At 43.1% G+C, this 16761-nt stretch overlaps 2 protein-coding genes across 2 annotated transcripts; one reads left to right on the top strand and one right to left on the bottom strand.

The window, feature by feature from the left end:
• The first annotated feature begins 230 nt into the window (after nucleotides 1-230).
• On the top strand, nucleotides 231-1373 carry LOC123087685 (uncharacterized). Its single transcript, XM_044509770.1, has 2 exons — nucleotides 231-596; nucleotides 724-1373. Exons 1-2 carry the CDS (start codon nucleotides 393-395, stop codon nucleotides 1084-1086), a joined length of 567 nt encoding a protein of 188 aa, XP_044365705.1. The 5' UTR covers nucleotides 231-392; the 3' UTR covers nucleotides 1087-1373.
• Nucleotides 1374-10522: 9149 nt separating this feature from the next.
• On the bottom strand, nucleotides 10523-12551 carry LOC123087684 (peroxidase 5). The gene is made up of 3 exons (XM_044509753.1): nucleotides 12195-12551; nucleotides 11509-11833; nucleotides 10523-11170 (listed from the first exon to the last, which is right to left on the bottom strand). The coding sequence occupies exons 1-3, from the start codon at nucleotides 12441-12443 to the stop codon at nucleotides 10713-10715; spliced, it is 1032 nt and encodes a 343-aa protein (XP_044365688.1). The 5' UTR covers nucleotides 12444-12551; the 3' UTR covers nucleotides 10523-10712.
• Between the last annotated feature and the right edge of the window lie 4210 nt (nucleotides 12552-16761).

The following is a 16761-nucleotide window of genomic DNA, read 5'->3' as shown; positions in this document are numbered from 1 at the left end:
ACAACCAATGTGAATGTGCACCCAAGTTCAGATCAAAGATGCTGCACGCTCACTTCACTAAAGTCTTTTGACACCCAGCTGTATCCTGATTATACCTGACAATATAAAGATGCCCCCTACCCCAAGCATGGAGAGAGCCTTTTGCTCTGTGCAGTTTTCTCTTGAGGAGGACGAGGGTACATTTCTGGTCTCCTTTTGCCCCTGCCGTGAACGTGCCAGCCCAGCTCTTTTTCCCTTCCGGACCAGGCACCACCAACTCAAAAGCTGACACCATGCCCGTCCCCAATGGCGCTGCGCTCCGCTGCCCAACACAGAGTGTACCCCGGCTCGCAACCCCATAAAAACAGAGAGGCACTCGCGCCGGTTGCTCCGACGAGATCGATCGCCCCGCCATGGCCGAGGAGGCGCAGGCGCTGGGGTTGGCTCTGGGTCTGGGAACCGAAAGCTCGCCGGGGACGACGTTGGTCGAGGACTCGGTGACTCGTGCGGGGGCGTCCAGGCGGCGCAGGTCGCCCCGTCTGGAGCGCGCGCGCCGGCAGGCCATGTCCGTGCTCTTCGACGAGCTGGGCGCGCTGCTCCCCGACCTCCCCCACCGGGTTCGTTCTCTTGTCCGTCCGTTCCCGTTTTTGGCGATTATTCTTTTTTTTCTCGGCGTTCGTATCTGCCGATCGAGGCATCGAGCTCATGCCGCGTGAACGGCCGAACCTATGATTTCTGGCGCAGGCGTGCAAGGCGGACATCGTCGACGGGGCCATCGCGTACGTCAGGGCGCTGGAGGACACGGCCGCCGAGCTCGAGGCGCACAGGGCGATGTCGGCCGGGCGGAGCCGCCGCGCGCGCCACGGCGGCGGTGCCGCCGAGGTCGTCGTGGCGGGGGAGACGTCGTGCTTCGCCGTCCGGCTGCGCGCGGCAAGGCCGGGCGCGCTCACGCGCGTGCTCCAGGTGTTCCAGCGGCACCGCGTGCCCGTCCTGGCGACCACCGTCTCGCGAAACGGCGGGGAGGCAGCGGTCACGGTCACCACGGCGGTGGTGGCACCGGCGGTCGCGGGGAAGATCGAGGCAGATATTATTAGCAGCAATGCGTGAGTGATGAGTCCTACTGAATGATCGATCAGCTATGTCGTCTTGGATCCTCGTAGTATTATCGTTCGGTCGATGCATTTCTCCTCGAATTTTGACTCTTGCCTTCAGCACTCAGACAACCGTATGCCACAATGCTGTATATATCTCCTATTTGCCAGCGCGCCATAAACATGGCAGTACACCATCTAAACTCTTCCAAGCTAATTTTCTTTACAGATCTGCTAATTTTTATTCAGATTAGATTTAGCTATGCCTCATTTAAGTTCTATCGAATGATCAGATTTTCTAAATTTCGTGCAAATCTGTGAGCCCTGCGTTGGGCATGGGGCCTGCTGTCTCCGTGTGCTATGCAGGCTACGTTTTTTCTTGAAATCCGAATTGAAAGAATCATTAGTGTCTACATGGATTTGTACCCGGGAATTCCCTGTTCGCCTCTCATTGTCTCGCGCTGTTTTTTTTTTTTACTTTCTGTGTGTTGATCCATGCCCTTGGTTTATCCTCCCTTTTTTTTATATAATGTGTTTGCGTCTCCACGGTCAGGCCGTAGTTTTGAGCTGCCATTTTTTCTCTCCTTTTAAGGGAGAATTTTGTATAGGTTATTTATCTATCCTTTTCTATTTTGTTATTTTCTTTTTTCTTTTTATTTTTTTCAGTTTCTCTACTTCTCCATTTTTAATCAACGATATTTTTTAGTACATGAACACTTTTTCTGAAGTGTGAGGACACTTTTTAGAATTCATACCTTTTAAAAAATCAACACTTTTTTGAATTAGAATTTTTAAAATTCATGATGTTTTCCAAATTTTAGTTTATAATTCATGAACTTGTAAGAAATCTATGAACAATTTTGTTTTACAAATCTTGTGTGACTAGTTGCATGTCCACAATTTTAAATAAATGTTCATGACTTTCCTATTTTTCATATTTGAATTTTTAAATCTTTTTTTAAACTTGTAAACTATCTTAAATTCATGTCTTTTTAAAATTCATAAACACTTTTTAAGTTACTAAACTTTTCCAATTTTGCAATTTTTTTATTTACCAAATATTTCATTTGAATTCAGAACAATTTTCAAATTCGTTACAATTTTCAAATTTATGAAAAATTTATAAATATTTGAAGATTTTTTATTTCACTAAAAGAATTCAAAATAAAAAACAGACCCGAAAAGGCATGGCAAGCAAACACGTGTGTGTGTACAGTACAAAGGCCAGATTGGTATTGATCTAAAAAGGCCAGATTTGTTCATGTGTTTTTTTTCACCATCCGTATTGCCCCTCGCGTGAGCTATATCTCGCATTAAGCGAGATGATAGGTTCTCTCATGTCGAGCTCTATAATAACGTGCCAGCCCGTCATCGCTCTTAAAATAAATAAGTCACAGGGAGAAAGAAAAGTGTGAGATTATAAACCTCGATTTCCTTGTTACTTCTTTGCGCTTCTAGCCAACAAGTCATCGATCATTTCATGTCTGATATGAAGGGCGCAAACTACTCGAAGTAAAAGAAAACCAGATTTCCAACAACTTTTGAGTTTTTTTGTTTTTCTTTTCTCTTGTCACTTGTTTAGTACTTTCTTTCTATTCTTTCTTTCCTGGTTTTCATTTATTTTCTTTAGTTTTATTTTTCATTTTATTATCCACTTTTTATCATTTTTTATTTGGTTCTGCCGTTTAATTTTTTATTTCAATTTTTTTCTTTATTTGGTTTCTTTTTTTTCTTTGTTTCTTTTGTGTTTTCATTCTATATTTTTTTTACATTTCAACAACATTTCTCAATTACATGCTTGACATTTTTCCAATGAATATTTTAATCTTTTTAATACATAGTCAACATTTTTTGTATACAACTTTTTAACATTTTTTAATTATTGATTAACATTTTTTGAATGCATAATCTATAAACAATCATATACATATTTTAAACATTTTTCCAATGCTGGATTAACATTTTTCAGATACAAGATTAAAATTTCGTAATACATCCTAAACATTTTTTCTATGCACATTTATTATTTTTTTTTAAATGCTTTATCAACATATTTTCAGATGCAAGATTAACGTTTTTCCAAGGGATGATCAACATTTTTCCTATACACGTTTAACATTTCCCAAATTCTTTATTAACATTTTTGCAGTATTGTTTAACATTTTTCAAATGCTTGTTTAACATTTTTTATACAATGATAAAAAAAATTATTTTTTAGTGCATAGTAAAAAAAATTCTATACACATTTAACATTTTTCCTAATTTTTGCCTAACATTTTGGATATAGTTGTTAGAAAAATCAAATGCTTTATTAATATTTTTATATACATGATCAACATTCTTTGTATACAGATTCAACATTTTCCAAATGCAAGGCTAACATTTTTCAATTGTAAATGATACAAGAAAAACAATATAAAAACCTGAAAAAAATAAAAGGAAAACGAGGCAGCGTATTACCGGGAACTGGACGGCACATATGCTCAAGCTCGCTTCAGAAGGTGAGAAGCTCGACTGGCTGAACGTAAGACAGGCGCGCCTGTAGTGGGCTCCTATATGGCTCATAGGTCGCTGACTTGCTACGTATATAACGCACCCTCTTTGCGCGCGGGTGTACGTATGGGCCGGACCATTTCCCGTACTTTTTTCGTTTTTCCCTTTATTTCTTTTCATTATTTTTGTTTTTATATTTTTCATTTTCATTTTATTTTTATTTTTCCTCCTGTTTTCTTTTCTCTTTTTATTTTATGTTAAAAGTTTCATTTTTCTTTTCTCTTCTTTATTTTTCATTTTTTTGGCCAAATTGCTTTTCAAATTCACAAACACTTTTTGTTTCATCAATTTCATAAAATGTTCATTGATGTAAAAAAATCATTGAATTCAAATTTTATTCATCGGATATACAAAGTGTTCATCAATTTCAAAAATTTTATTTCTTATTCTTTTTTGCTTTCTATTTGAAAATACCTTTCAATGTCTTGAACAATTTTTGAAATCATGATCATTTTTTTAAAACATGTACTTTTTTCTTTTCACTTTTTTTGCAAAGTTTCTTTTCAAATCCGTGTACATTTTTTTGTTTGTCAAATTCTAGAACAAATTCATCAATGTAAAGAAAATTCAACAATTCAAAATATGTTGATCAAATTTAAGTTTTGCTCATTGGATTTAAAAAATGTTCATCAAATTCCAAATTCTTCCATAGCTTTTCCGAACATGCCCATCAAAGTCAAAATATGTTCATTGAATACAAAATTTGTTCATACATTTTTAAACAACATATGATCTTGAATACAAATTGTGATCATCAAGTTAAAAAACTTTACATCAAATTTAAAATTTGTTGATGGAATACAAAAAATGTTCGTCATTATTACTAAATTCTCATAAAAATTTCTTCATTTTTTTAAACTCCTTTGAAATCATGGGCATTTTATGAATTCAAGAACATTTTTGAATTCGGTGAACATTTTTTTAGTACGTGAGCATTTGTCGTTTCCCGAAAAAAAGTTACATCGTGACTTTTTTAATTTATGAACATTTCATAATTTGCAACTTTTTTTAAAATCCTGAATTATTGTTAGAAAGGAATAAATTAAAACAGAAAAAAAACAAGGTGCCTCCCAGTTTTCTCGGCTTGCACATGGGCCGGCTCACGAGGGGCACAGTGGGAGGAGGTGGGGGCACGCGTTCACTGTTCCCTGGCGCTGTATGCGCTAAATAGGAGGTCCCCGCGATCGTTGCCCCTAAAGAAATTTGACATAGAGCAACCCAACAAGTAAAAGAAAAGAAAAGCCTAGTATCCTGAATTTGTGCGAAAAAGAAAATTTGCAAGCAACCAAAGGCCCAACCCACCAAGATCCCGGCCGCCGTGTATGCTTTGTTCAAAAAGGAAGACAACCCACCAAGATTCCAGCCCGCATGTGATAAAGCCGTAGCCCAAAACACAGAGCGATCGGGACACGGAAAAATGCCAGGGAGATAAGGGGAGCAACTAACGGGGGAGTACTCCTACGGGAGCCCCGCAACGATCACATGCGGTGGGTTGCAAGCTACCTCGCTCCCAACCGCTGCCACATGTCGCGCTCTGGACGCTCTCTTTGATTTTTTTTACTTTTATTTTTTCGCATGCGCTTTCAGCTTTTTAGATGTTTTTTTTTACTTTTTGGTTTTCCACTGGTCTTTCTTAGCTTTTGAAAAAAACATGTCTTTCTCTTTGCTTTGGCGAGAGGCACGGCTGTGCCTCTCAGAAACAGAAAAAATGTAACTTTTTGCTTCTGCGAGAAGCACGGAGGCACGTGCATGCCTCTTGGAAAAGGAAAAAAAATGTGTTTTCTTTTTTCTTTTCCTTCCGTAAGAGCCACGGCCGTGCCTCTAGGAAACAAAAAAGAGCATTTTTTTCCTTCTGCAAAAGGTACGGTTTTGCTTCCGCGAGAGGCATAGATTTTCTTCGGCAAGAGGCACGGCCGTGCCTCTAGGACATAGAAAAAAAGTGTTTTCTTTTCCTTCTGTGAGAGGCACGGGTTTACTTCTCGTGCAAGCACAGATTTGCTTCCGCGAGAGGCACATTCATGCCCCTTTTGGAAAGGAAAAAAAGTGCTCCCGGTTCGGTTTTTTCGCCCGTTTTTTATGAAAAAAGAGTTCGTCAAAAGCTATCAACATTGGATCTAGTTTTGAAGATCTCGACGCGAGGAATCCAATGATGAAAACGGTTCGAGATTTGAACGCATGATTTAAGAGATAAAATATTTTGAATAAACAGATCTACGAAAAAAGAAAAACTTCCAGGTTGCGACGAGACTTGTTGCATCCTAGGAAGGTGGGAGTGACCTTTGCAAATAGTGCTCCTTAATTAGTGATTTCGGGAGATAAGAGGAAAATGTTATCTATGTATGCCATACACAGACGGATCCTTTTCTTTATTATGGCTCCACATGATCTTCATACGTGATTATTCAACAATCCTCGTACCCATATTCTTTTTTTTAGGAAAATTTGCGATTTATTCATTTTCAATCATGATAGTACAATGAGCATCAGAAACGATAAAAAATACATCAAGATTCGTAGTCCACCTAGCGACGTACTCCTACTTTTGTAAACCTTCAAGCTCCGAAATCCTGCAATCCGTATGTTGGAAGCTGGATCATGCAAGAGGTCTTCATCCCGCAAGCCTATTGTTGAATAAGTCAGAAACTTTTTCCCAATTGCCAAGCTTCTTTTTAGCTATACCCGAGCTCTTCTTGGGGGTGACAATTCGTGTTGTGGGGCTATCTGGAATCCATGTATTTTTTTTGAAATGAAAGGTAGATGAGGTTCTATCTTATATATTTCAAAACAGGCCGAGGCCTGAGGACCAAGAGGTCGATTACATGAAGCTTACATTGAGAACCGTGGTGCCATGGATATAAGCAGCCATTTGAAAGAGAGTGAGGTACAGGAAGGGGGGGAAGGCAGGGACACAAGCTACAAAAGCTAAATTAGCCTAGGAGATTTATCCAGCATGTAATAGCATCCTTGTCAACCTGCCTTGTGGCCCGGTGTTGCCATGTCTCGAGGAGCTGCGACGCATATTGCCTGAGATGTGTGGGAGACCATCGTTTACCATTGAACACTCGATCATTTCTAGCGTGCCAAAGTGTGACAGCAGCCGCCACGAATAGAATGTGTACTTTGTTGGAGGTGGCCCAAGTCAGCTGTGCTCTTTGCATGAAAGTGATCAGGTCCGCAGAGCTGGAGGCAGGTTGCTTACGTGGAGTGCGTGCCAGATGATAGACGTCGGGTAGCAGCGCAGAACAATGTGACTAGCAGACTCTTTGGCAGGGCAAATGTCACAGTCTGGATGCGTGGTGACCGATGACCATTGTTTCCTTAACATGTTGTCTCTTGTATTCAGTCTCCCCTAGAAGGTCAGCCACAGAAAAACGCGGTACCTCAGAGGGATGATCTGGTCCCAAATCCAGGAGCTAAACTCGCAGCGCACACCTCTGGAGGTAAGAAGGTGGTAAACCTGAGATGTAGTGATTGGCTTATGGTGTATAGCAGAACTTCTGATGTCATAACCAGAGGCTGCTGGTGCAACGGCAAGAAAAGAGTGCAGCAGCTGCAATTCCTGAATGGCAGTAGCTGAAAGGTTAGGATGAAGCTGAATGCGCCAGGTACCATGGAGAACTGAGAAGCTACCATGCAACTGCCATCCTTGGCATAAGAGAATAGGGTAGGCAGAGCAAAACAAAGTTGCCCGACCGGTAGCCAACTGTCCTGCCAGAAGGAGATATGTTACCCAACGAGCACTGAGAGGACGCTAGAACAACAGGAATGAACTGCTTGAAGTTCTTCCAGATTGACGTGTCTTGGTTGGAGTTCTTCAGAGGTATAGTATGCTTGCAGTACTTTTGAGCAAACCATTGAAAGCATGGGACATCTGAGGACTGCAAAACTTTAGCTGTGAACTTGCTGAGCAACGCTTGGTTATGAGCAAAAAGATCCCTGATACCCAGACCGCCGGAAGATCGTGGTAGAGTGGCGAAGTGCCAAGCAACTAGGCATTCGCCTCCTTTTACTGTATTCTTGCCTTGTCAGAAAAAAGCCGTCAACAACTTTTCCAACTTACCAATGGATTCCTTAGGTCAAAGGAAACATGTCATGTAGTAGCTTGGAATGCTAGCTAGTACTGACTTAACGAGGGTCAAACGACCACCCATTGACAGAAAGGTAGCAAGCCAGCCTGATAATCTTTTATCAACCTGGTGGATGATAGGTAGAAGCATACCATGCTTAATCTCGTGTAAAGATAGTGGCAGGCCCAGGTAAGTGCACGGGAAGCTTGAGATGGGGCATCCAAACGGATCGGCAATTTCCTGCGTGCTGCTGGAGTCGATGCAAATGTGGATCAAAGTGCTTTTATGAAAGTTGATATGCAGTCCTGTGAAGGCTGAGAAGTCAGATAAGACTTGTTTAACAATTGCCGCTTGCTGGATATTACCCTGGAACAGAAGCAACGTATCGTCGGTGTACTACAGCACAGGGAACATCCGACCAGAGCCAAGTAGGTGAAGCGGACTTCCATCTTCAAAACGTGAGCAACAAAGTCTTTGAAGGACACCAGCAACCAAAATGAATAGGTACGACGAGATGGAGTTGCCCTGACGGAATCCTCTTTATGCAGCAAAACACTCCCCCAGCTCACCATTAAGCATGATACGAGAGCTAGCTGTGGTCATGAGCGATGTAATCCAACTGATCCAACGTGAAGGAAAACCACGGGCCTGCAGGATGTTGAAGAGGCATGCCCAGCTGACAGTATCAAACGCCTTCTGGAAATCTAGCTTAAGGACCACTATTGGTAGTTTCCTCTTATGAGCAGTTTGAACCATGTCAACAGCCATAGCAAAGTTCTCAACGATAGATCGACCCTTGATGAAACCTGACTGCAAGGAGTGAACCAGAGAGGGGATCTGCAGTTGTAGCCACCGAGCAAGGACCTTGCCAGCAAGTCTAGGCACACTATGCACAATAGAAATTGGCCTAAAATCACGCAACTCCAAAGGGGTTTCCTTCTTTCTACCACAACCAAGTGGATCTCTCTGGAATCCATGTATCATTCCATTTATCAATTTGTGTACGGTCTTTCACTCTCCATATGGAACCCCGGTTGAAGGCTTGGATGCCTGCCAATATGCTTTGCCATGTAAAGGATAACCCACTTTTGATCTTAGTACCATTTAAAACTTTATCATCTGAAGAGTATTTCACTGGTAGTACTCTCGCACACACAGAGTGACTCCAAATTACACATCAAGATTCAGACTTGTTTTGCCAGCATTGCCACATCAAAGCAGTGAGGATATAGAAAACCCAAAACCGCCCATTTTGAGGATACAGTGCTTCCACCCGGCAAACCAAACCATTGTATCTTTTGATTTTACAGCATCATTCTCCCACCGGAATTTCCATATTGCATCCGTGATTACTGTGCATGGTTTTTTCGGAAGTTTGAATATAGACATCACATACGCCACTATTACTTGTGCAACTACTTTTAACAACACATTTTACATCATGCTTACAAAATCTTTTCCTTCCACGCAGTTATTCTTCTCAACACTCTCTCAACAAGATGTTTAAAACAATTGTAAGCCCAAGTATTTATCTCAAACCGCACCTCTAAGGATATCAAATATAGCAAGCCCAAATATTTATCTAAAATTGCCTCAAGCTTTTTACCTGCATTGGACAATGGGGGAAGAGAAATTGTCGAAAACAGAGTGGGAGGGATGAGGGTGCTTCATTTCTGGAGTTTTGGAGATTGGTGATATCTCAATTTCAAAAATGAAACTGAGAGCTTTGCTGGAATTGTTTGCCAGTTGTTTTGTGTAAGAAAAGAAACTTCACTTTTTTCTTTAGCCAACTGCAGAGTGACCTAAAGACAAGCATTTTATCATTAGTATACTTGTCAATTTTGTGGCGTATCTTGCAGAAGGTGGACGAGCACGATTTGGTCTATCTAAAAGTGGCTAAGATGGAGAAAATTGTAGGTATGTTCTTCTGTGTAAGCAATTGGTTTCAGTTTTTTTTTAGAAAAACTTCCGATCTATTCATAATTCATCGTGGCAATAGAAAGAACGCCAGAGATAATAAAAATTACAGCCAGGTACATGAACCGCCTAGCGACGACTATGAGCAGTGAAGTGAGCCAAAGGCATGCCACCATCATCGCCCTTCTATCACTAGAGTCGGGCAAACGCTGTTGTAGTAGACAGTCCGAAGTCGTCGTGCCAATACCTCACAGGACCAGTGCACCAGAGCAGCGACCATCGCTGATGAAAAGAGTCATAGATGGGAAGGATAAAACCAGTAAAGACCCAAACAAAGATGAACGGAGACCGGATCCAAACAGATCCACCGAAGACCAGTACCAATCGAATCCCGCGAGAGCTGATGGAGACATACCTCCACATGTCTTCCGACGACGCTAGACACATCATCGGGGCCGGGATCGAACATGAGAGACATTATTACCAAGAAGCGGAACCTAACAAAAGCTAGAGTGATGTTCCTTCCGCCAGTGAGGAGGCAAGGTCCTCGGCACCTCCATGACACAAAGCCCATCGGAGACTAGGCGAACCGACGACGGCGCCAACCGGTGCAGGAGAAAAGCCTGGTGTCTTTTGATCTGTTACATCATGTGGGTTTCAGTTGACCCCACTTTTTTTTTCATTTTTGCAAATTCTTAAGCATCATTTGCCATTGTTGATGATAGCAATGCTCCATTGCCCTTCTTCTCGCTTTTTTCTGCTGGCGCGTTTGTGGAAGGTTGTTCTGTGCTTTTGGTCGCAATTGTATTCACCCTGTTTGCTTGATCGACCACAGTTCAGTTAAGCATCCGAGCCATATTTCATCGAGAAGTCCACAAAGTGATGGTACTAAAAGGGAAATGTGCAAACATGACGTAATAGTACATGATTGTTTCTTTTCGAATTCACAACTCAAATCGAAATATATGCATTCTTGGAAATGTGCTTCCATATTTCACACCACCATATAAAAACGAACCAAAGAAAAATAACACAATAGAACATATATCGTGAATTTCCCCAAGCATACATAGACAAGCGCAGAAACCAATAGCTCAATCAATTACTAGTTCACCTTGGAGCAGTTGAGCCTGATCTCCCCCTCGCTGCCGGTGAGCACGTCCATCTTGCTGATCTTCACCATCGCGGCGGCGAATCGCTCGGTCCAGTAGTCGGAGGGCTCCCGGGCGTAGAGCTCGACGAGGGCCGCCGTCTCAGGGTCGTCCATGAGCGCCATGTCCGAGTCGAACGCCACCGTGCCAGCCAGCAAGTTCTTGTAGTACTGGTTGTCCATCACGAACGGTGTCACGTCGTCAAGCTGCACCATTGTGGTGTCGTTGTGCGCCGCCGTCTCCGGTGGGCACTTCTTCTTGAGGTGTGCCGCGTATGCCGCCGGCATCGCCGGGTCAGTGCCGTATGCTCCGTCGTTGTAGTACTTGTACAAACGGTCCGTGAATGATGAGCAGTGTGAGGTGCCGATGCTGTGGGCTCCGGACAGTGTCACCAGCTCCTCCGCCGTAAAACCTGTAAATTAAACAAAGGCTCACATATTTTTTTCTCAGGGTCACAATATATGTATACGTTAGATATTACACGGTCTTCACGGTTACACTTTGATCAATAATTTTATATAAATAATATTCTTCTTCACTAGAAAGTAAGTATTGTATTATAAGAGCATGTTTCAAGGTAGATGTAGTGTCATGCATTTGTGTTGTATATGTTGGTAATATTTTCCATGTTGATGCCAAAACCAAGAAATGATTGACCTATGCACATTCTAAGAAAGAATATAGTATGTACGCGTAAAGTATGTGGTTGTGCGACTACTGTATGTCTGTATGTACTGATCTGTACGTTACCTTTTGCAGTGAAGTTTTCGATAAGCTGATCATGGTGGAAGTCGGGGTGAGGGACACTAGGGAGAACCTCGTCTGCCTTGGAGACGAGTCCATCACGCCGGCCCGTTGGAATGGCATAGTCGAGCCCGCTAGCGAGGAAGGCACCATCACGAGCGGAGAGGGCTAGGATGTCGGCACAAGAGACGGTTTGCGGGCAAAGTTTCTCGAGAATCTCCTTGGCATCACTTATGACCTCGAAACCATCCAAGCTGGGGTTGTTTGGCTTGGAGTCCCTCTCCGCCGTGTTCCCTGGTGTTGACTCGAGTAGCACCGAGGCGTCACAACCCTAAAAACATACACAATATTGCTCTGAGTAAAGTTATAAGTACTTGCACCCATGCAACTAAAAGAATGTACTGTACTCATTTATAAATATAAAGTGCTTTTAAAATGTATCATTCTTACAACATTATTCCTTAATGTGTAAAAACATCCTTAAGTTGGTTTCATTAGGATGTTATAATTAGATATCTGAGTTGCTAGTCCACGTCCAAGCTATTGTAAAACATTGCTTAATCAAGGTTGCGCATTTCTTGTATGTATGATTTTCATTTTCAGTGCAACTTTCTCAGTGGCAAAAATCAAGTAAAAACTGCCGCGCATAACATCATCTAATCAATCTTAGTGAACATCAGTGAGCGGCTTACACGGACAAAGCAGTCGTGGAAAAAGAGACGGATGATGTCGCCGGGGGTGCCGGGCTCCTTCTTGAAGGCCTTGGTGACGACTCGCCGGACGACCTTCTCCGCCTTGGGACACAACTCCCTGTAGAACCCAACGGACAACCCGGAATCTTTCCACGCCACCACCGCTGGTGGCGACGAAAACACCAGGAGGAGTATCACCGCCGTCGTCGCCATGGTAGGCGCCAGATTGAACGTCGACGAACCGGCCATGGTGATGGACGGCTGACCGACCAGTTAACCCACCGGCCGGGGAGGAGGAGGAATGAAGGAATGAGAGTAGCTTGGCTGGCTAGTGCGTGCTGCCAAGCCACAAACGCCAACATGGCTCTATATATATAGAAGCAAAAGATCTAAAGCTTGTAGCGGAAATGTACGTACGTGCAGTGGTATTGCCGCCATTGCCGGAGGAGTGGGTGGCGCGAGCTTGTCGACGACGATTTAAGGTCTCGCCCTTTGTTTTCGAACAAAACACAAATGAACACGGCATGCACACGCGCCTTGCTTTGGTCTAATCATCAACTGGTCGACTGCTACTACTGACTGATTAATTACTCATCATATGTTCATTTCGTCCTGGCCGGTTGGTGATCCATGGCCGTCCGAAGTTGCTTTTGTTCCCGTACTGCAGGGGTTTCTCATAGGGTCGAAGTCCATGATAGGAGGTTTAGGAGCATGCGTGATCGCATCAATTAATGTACTGTACGTCCGTTGATTGAATAGATGGATCGTAATGCAGTGCTCAAGACTCGAGCCACGTAACTGTGCCCTTTTTTTCCCGTCCCTTTCTTCTGGCTGGCATATTTCCTGCACCGGGAGCTATAGCTCTCCTTTTCTGACATATATAATGCCAGTTTATCTCGAATTATGCCGGTATATGTACTAGCATTGCAGATCAATACTATAGGAAATCCGCCTTCTCAAAAAAAAAAAAAAGGAAAGCATTTTCAGCTGAGCCTTAGGCGGATGCACGTTTTGCAGAAGATGATAATGGCCTTATAAGGCCAACACATGCTAAAAAAATAAATTCAGAGTATACTAGAAAAGCGTAAGTTGAACTATTCATGAAGTTGCAGTATATCAATTGTCACACATACCTTTTTAAGCATCGAAAAAAAACGTTGACATGTGTCCCTCCGAGTCAGGTGACTTAAGCCCTAGCCGTCATGGGCTGGCGTGGTGTCGTTTCTATGGCAACAGTAGTGGGGACCGCACAAGCGCAAGTGCTCAATGCGGCAGCTGGTCGCGAGGATTGCCGCCCGGGTAGTGATGCAAAGGCTGTTGCGACTTATGTAGTCGAAACTTTGACCATAGCCATAGCACGGTCGAGAAGCTAAGGCACCGCCCTTCAACAAGTGCAACCACACGCGGGTTGTTGCGGTCGCTTGGGTGTGCGATACATCATCGAGTGGGTGGACCTTGTCCGCCCATCAAAGAGTCCATTGGTGTGAGGTGCCACTCATGGCTTTCATGTGTGGCACTTGCCGGTTAACGCGGAGTTCCAATGCAGGATGTGCTAAGCTCCGGCCGCATGGATGCTCTACAACGCCCCTAGATTGTAGTTGAGAAGAAATTCTTAGAAAGCCTTCGCCCTGTCGTGACAACATCAACAACAAAGGCACCAGACAACATCTATTTGAACTATAAATCACAAAGGAAGTTTTCATGTTGGCATCAATAAATTTTGCGGTTTTCCTCCAAGGACGCATAATGCATCTCTCTCTTCTCCCATTGAGAGGGGTTTGGGTCCACTTAGCGAAAAATTTGAGTACTATTTTCTAAAGCGGGTGAAAACCACATCTACATTGCTAATCAAGGGGAATAATCACTTTAGAGGGTGAGCTAGCTATTGTGTTTGGTTTCTCCCTTTGATTGACAAGGTTGGCGTCGGGCGACACGCCCAAGTAGAAGGTTTCCCGGAATGTGTTGGCCTCAAAAAACAAGGCAACAATGGTTCTACAGGGTGTTGTCGGTACAGTTGCTTGGCATGGCATCACTGTTGATCTTAACCTGTGGGTGCAACGGGGTTGTCGGCTTGGTCAACAAGTCCTTGTGGGAAAATTTGACAGTATGTCGTGGCAACATTTGTGGTCTGTTGATGATAGTCATGCTCAACTAAGGGTATGAGCAACCAAGTCATTTAGTGTGTCCAGCTTGTGGGAAAGCAATTAATCTCAAGATGGCGATTGTCGAGAGTGGTGTCAATAGGGCAAGGTGGAGCAGTTGAAAGTCAGGACGATGTCCGAGAGAGTGTCGTCGAGGTGTTGGTGCTTGCACTTCCCTGTCGTGTCAATATCGGGGCACTTATTGAAGGTTGGCCCTCAGTTTCTTGGATTGCTTGAGGGGTCTTGTGGCGTGCATGCTTCCTTCACCCCACTAAAATGTCCCAAGTTTGCTGTTCCCATAGTGGATGTTGCCTTATTTTTGTAGTGCCAAGGGTGGCGACTGTTTGGCAGTAGTTGCTTTTGGTTGTCGTAAGTTGTTTGTTGGTTTGTTGTTTAGGTGTCATGTTGATTTGTTGCTTCTGCCATGCTTTCCATGTATGTGTTGTTGGCCTAGTCTATCTGGACGGTTTTGAGACCACCATATTTACTTTCGGCTTATTTTCCTCACAAGAAAATCAATTATTTTGTATTTAATGACAACACAGAACTCCCACTGTTGCTCGAAAAGAAAGCTAATTGACATCGACGAGTTTGATAGCCTTGTCATTTCTTACTATTTATTTACAAAAAGTGATACATCATTGACCGTGCCAGATCAGGGCAAAGAAGAAAGGTGGACAAAGATGGCTCATCATATTCATATTTTGAAGAAAACACAGTCTCCAAACAAACTTGATGGATAGCTTTACCTTACAACGCAAAAAAATTGCCTTATTGCAAAAAGTTGTTTAGTACCTGCTCAATTGGCATTTTCTTCCATGGTGACAAGATAAGTGAGTTGTACTCCCCTCTACAAAGAAAGCAAAATGACATAGCTAGCTCTGAGGTCATTATGATCAAGCTAAGATATAGTAGCTTTTCTCCCGCCAAAAAAAAGAAAGATATAGTAGCTTGCTTTGAGGCCAAGGAAGCACGTTGGTGTGTGCACCCTCCATCAAAATAGCCACGTTTTCCGTGTACCGTTACTAACATAATCAAGATTCAAGAGGTTATTGCCTAGCATAAGGCTATGAGGTCTAGAGTTGGTATAGTTTGAGTGTGCAATATGCAAAGGTCGCCACAAGCACAGAATATATGTTATCGTCTTGCATCCTGTCTGCGTCATTCTTTAGCCAGTTGCAAGCTCGGGTTCACCCATTGGCTTACCCAAGGGCTGTTACGTGAACAGATGAGATGATGTTCCTGTTCTGAGCACGCCTCATAGTTACCGCTAAACCCCGTGTCGCTCCCTTTAATTCATGAAAGATGATCGCTTGGAGAATGTAACTTTATCTTCACAAAAACAAGAAAAGGATCGTGTAACTTTGACCACTGGTTTCAATCACAATATATGTGCAACGAATAACCAAAATATAATATTTTTTGAAAGACAATAAAAATATAATGTTCTAAACATGACTCTCGAGAGTCGAGACATGTATATGATTTTTCATGTTTTCACAGCCTAAAGTTTTAAGATAATATAGGTGGTCAAAGTTCTCAAATATGACCGAGACATGTCTAAAACGTCACATTTTGTTAATCGGAGATCGTAAGTAAGATACATTGCACTGGTTGTTCCTACACTTACCAGTGGGGTCAAGTTAGAAAAATACACCTCAACAAACATAGATTCGGTACTCTGAATTAGATGAAGTGTGACGCATGTTTCATGCATGTATAGTGTAACTTCGAGAGATAGCTAGCTTAAGGGCCGGATTGCACCGCCAGCTTAATTGGCATCTCTCCTTTCCAGCTGGCAAGACGTACCCGTGGGAAGCACAAACAAAATCTAATGCTCTCATCAAGCAAGAAAGGAAGAAAAGGACATGCACACATGGGGCAATATCGACGACCAACTTCACCCTGCAATGCTATCCAACGGCGCAGAGGGCACCCACGCGTGTACACATGTGCACGCATGGTCAAGAGGTCGCCATCGATCAAGCTAGCTAAAGCTTTGAGCTCAATATACACAGTGAGTTGGTGCGTAGCTTTCGCGACCATATATCTCAGATCTGGTCGCATTTTCCACGCTGCCACTGACATATTGCCACTACGATATGATTGACCCATGAGGCCATGACTATCCTGGAAATGCAGCAACCAGTTTGGTGTGCACCGGTGGTTTTCATCGATCCGGGTATGCGTGGCTGTTATGCGCTACCTTGGGCGCGCAAAGTGTCAAGCCAAGCGCGCGCTCGTGACATGTCCGAATATTATTATGAGCGGATATTTTTAATTGAAACGGAGGCAAAAGCTTTGCCTCATCTTATTAATTAAGCAGAAGAAAAAACATAGTCTTAGTGGTTACAGGACCACTCAGGTCCGAACAAAGGGATCACTCTCCCGGCAGAATATTCCCCAGCAACCTAGCCCCCGCAACT

This window comes from Triticum aestivum, chromosome 1B, assembly GCF_018294505.1.
Source record: "Triticum aestivum cultivar Chinese Spring chromosome 1B, IWGSC CS RefSeq v2.1, whole genome shotgun sequence".
In the NCBI taxonomy this organism is placed as follows: domain Eukaryota; kingdom Viridiplantae; phylum Streptophyta; class Magnoliopsida; order Poales; family Poaceae; genus Triticum; species Triticum aestivum.
This window is presented reverse-complemented; position numbering and strand designations above follow the sequence as displayed.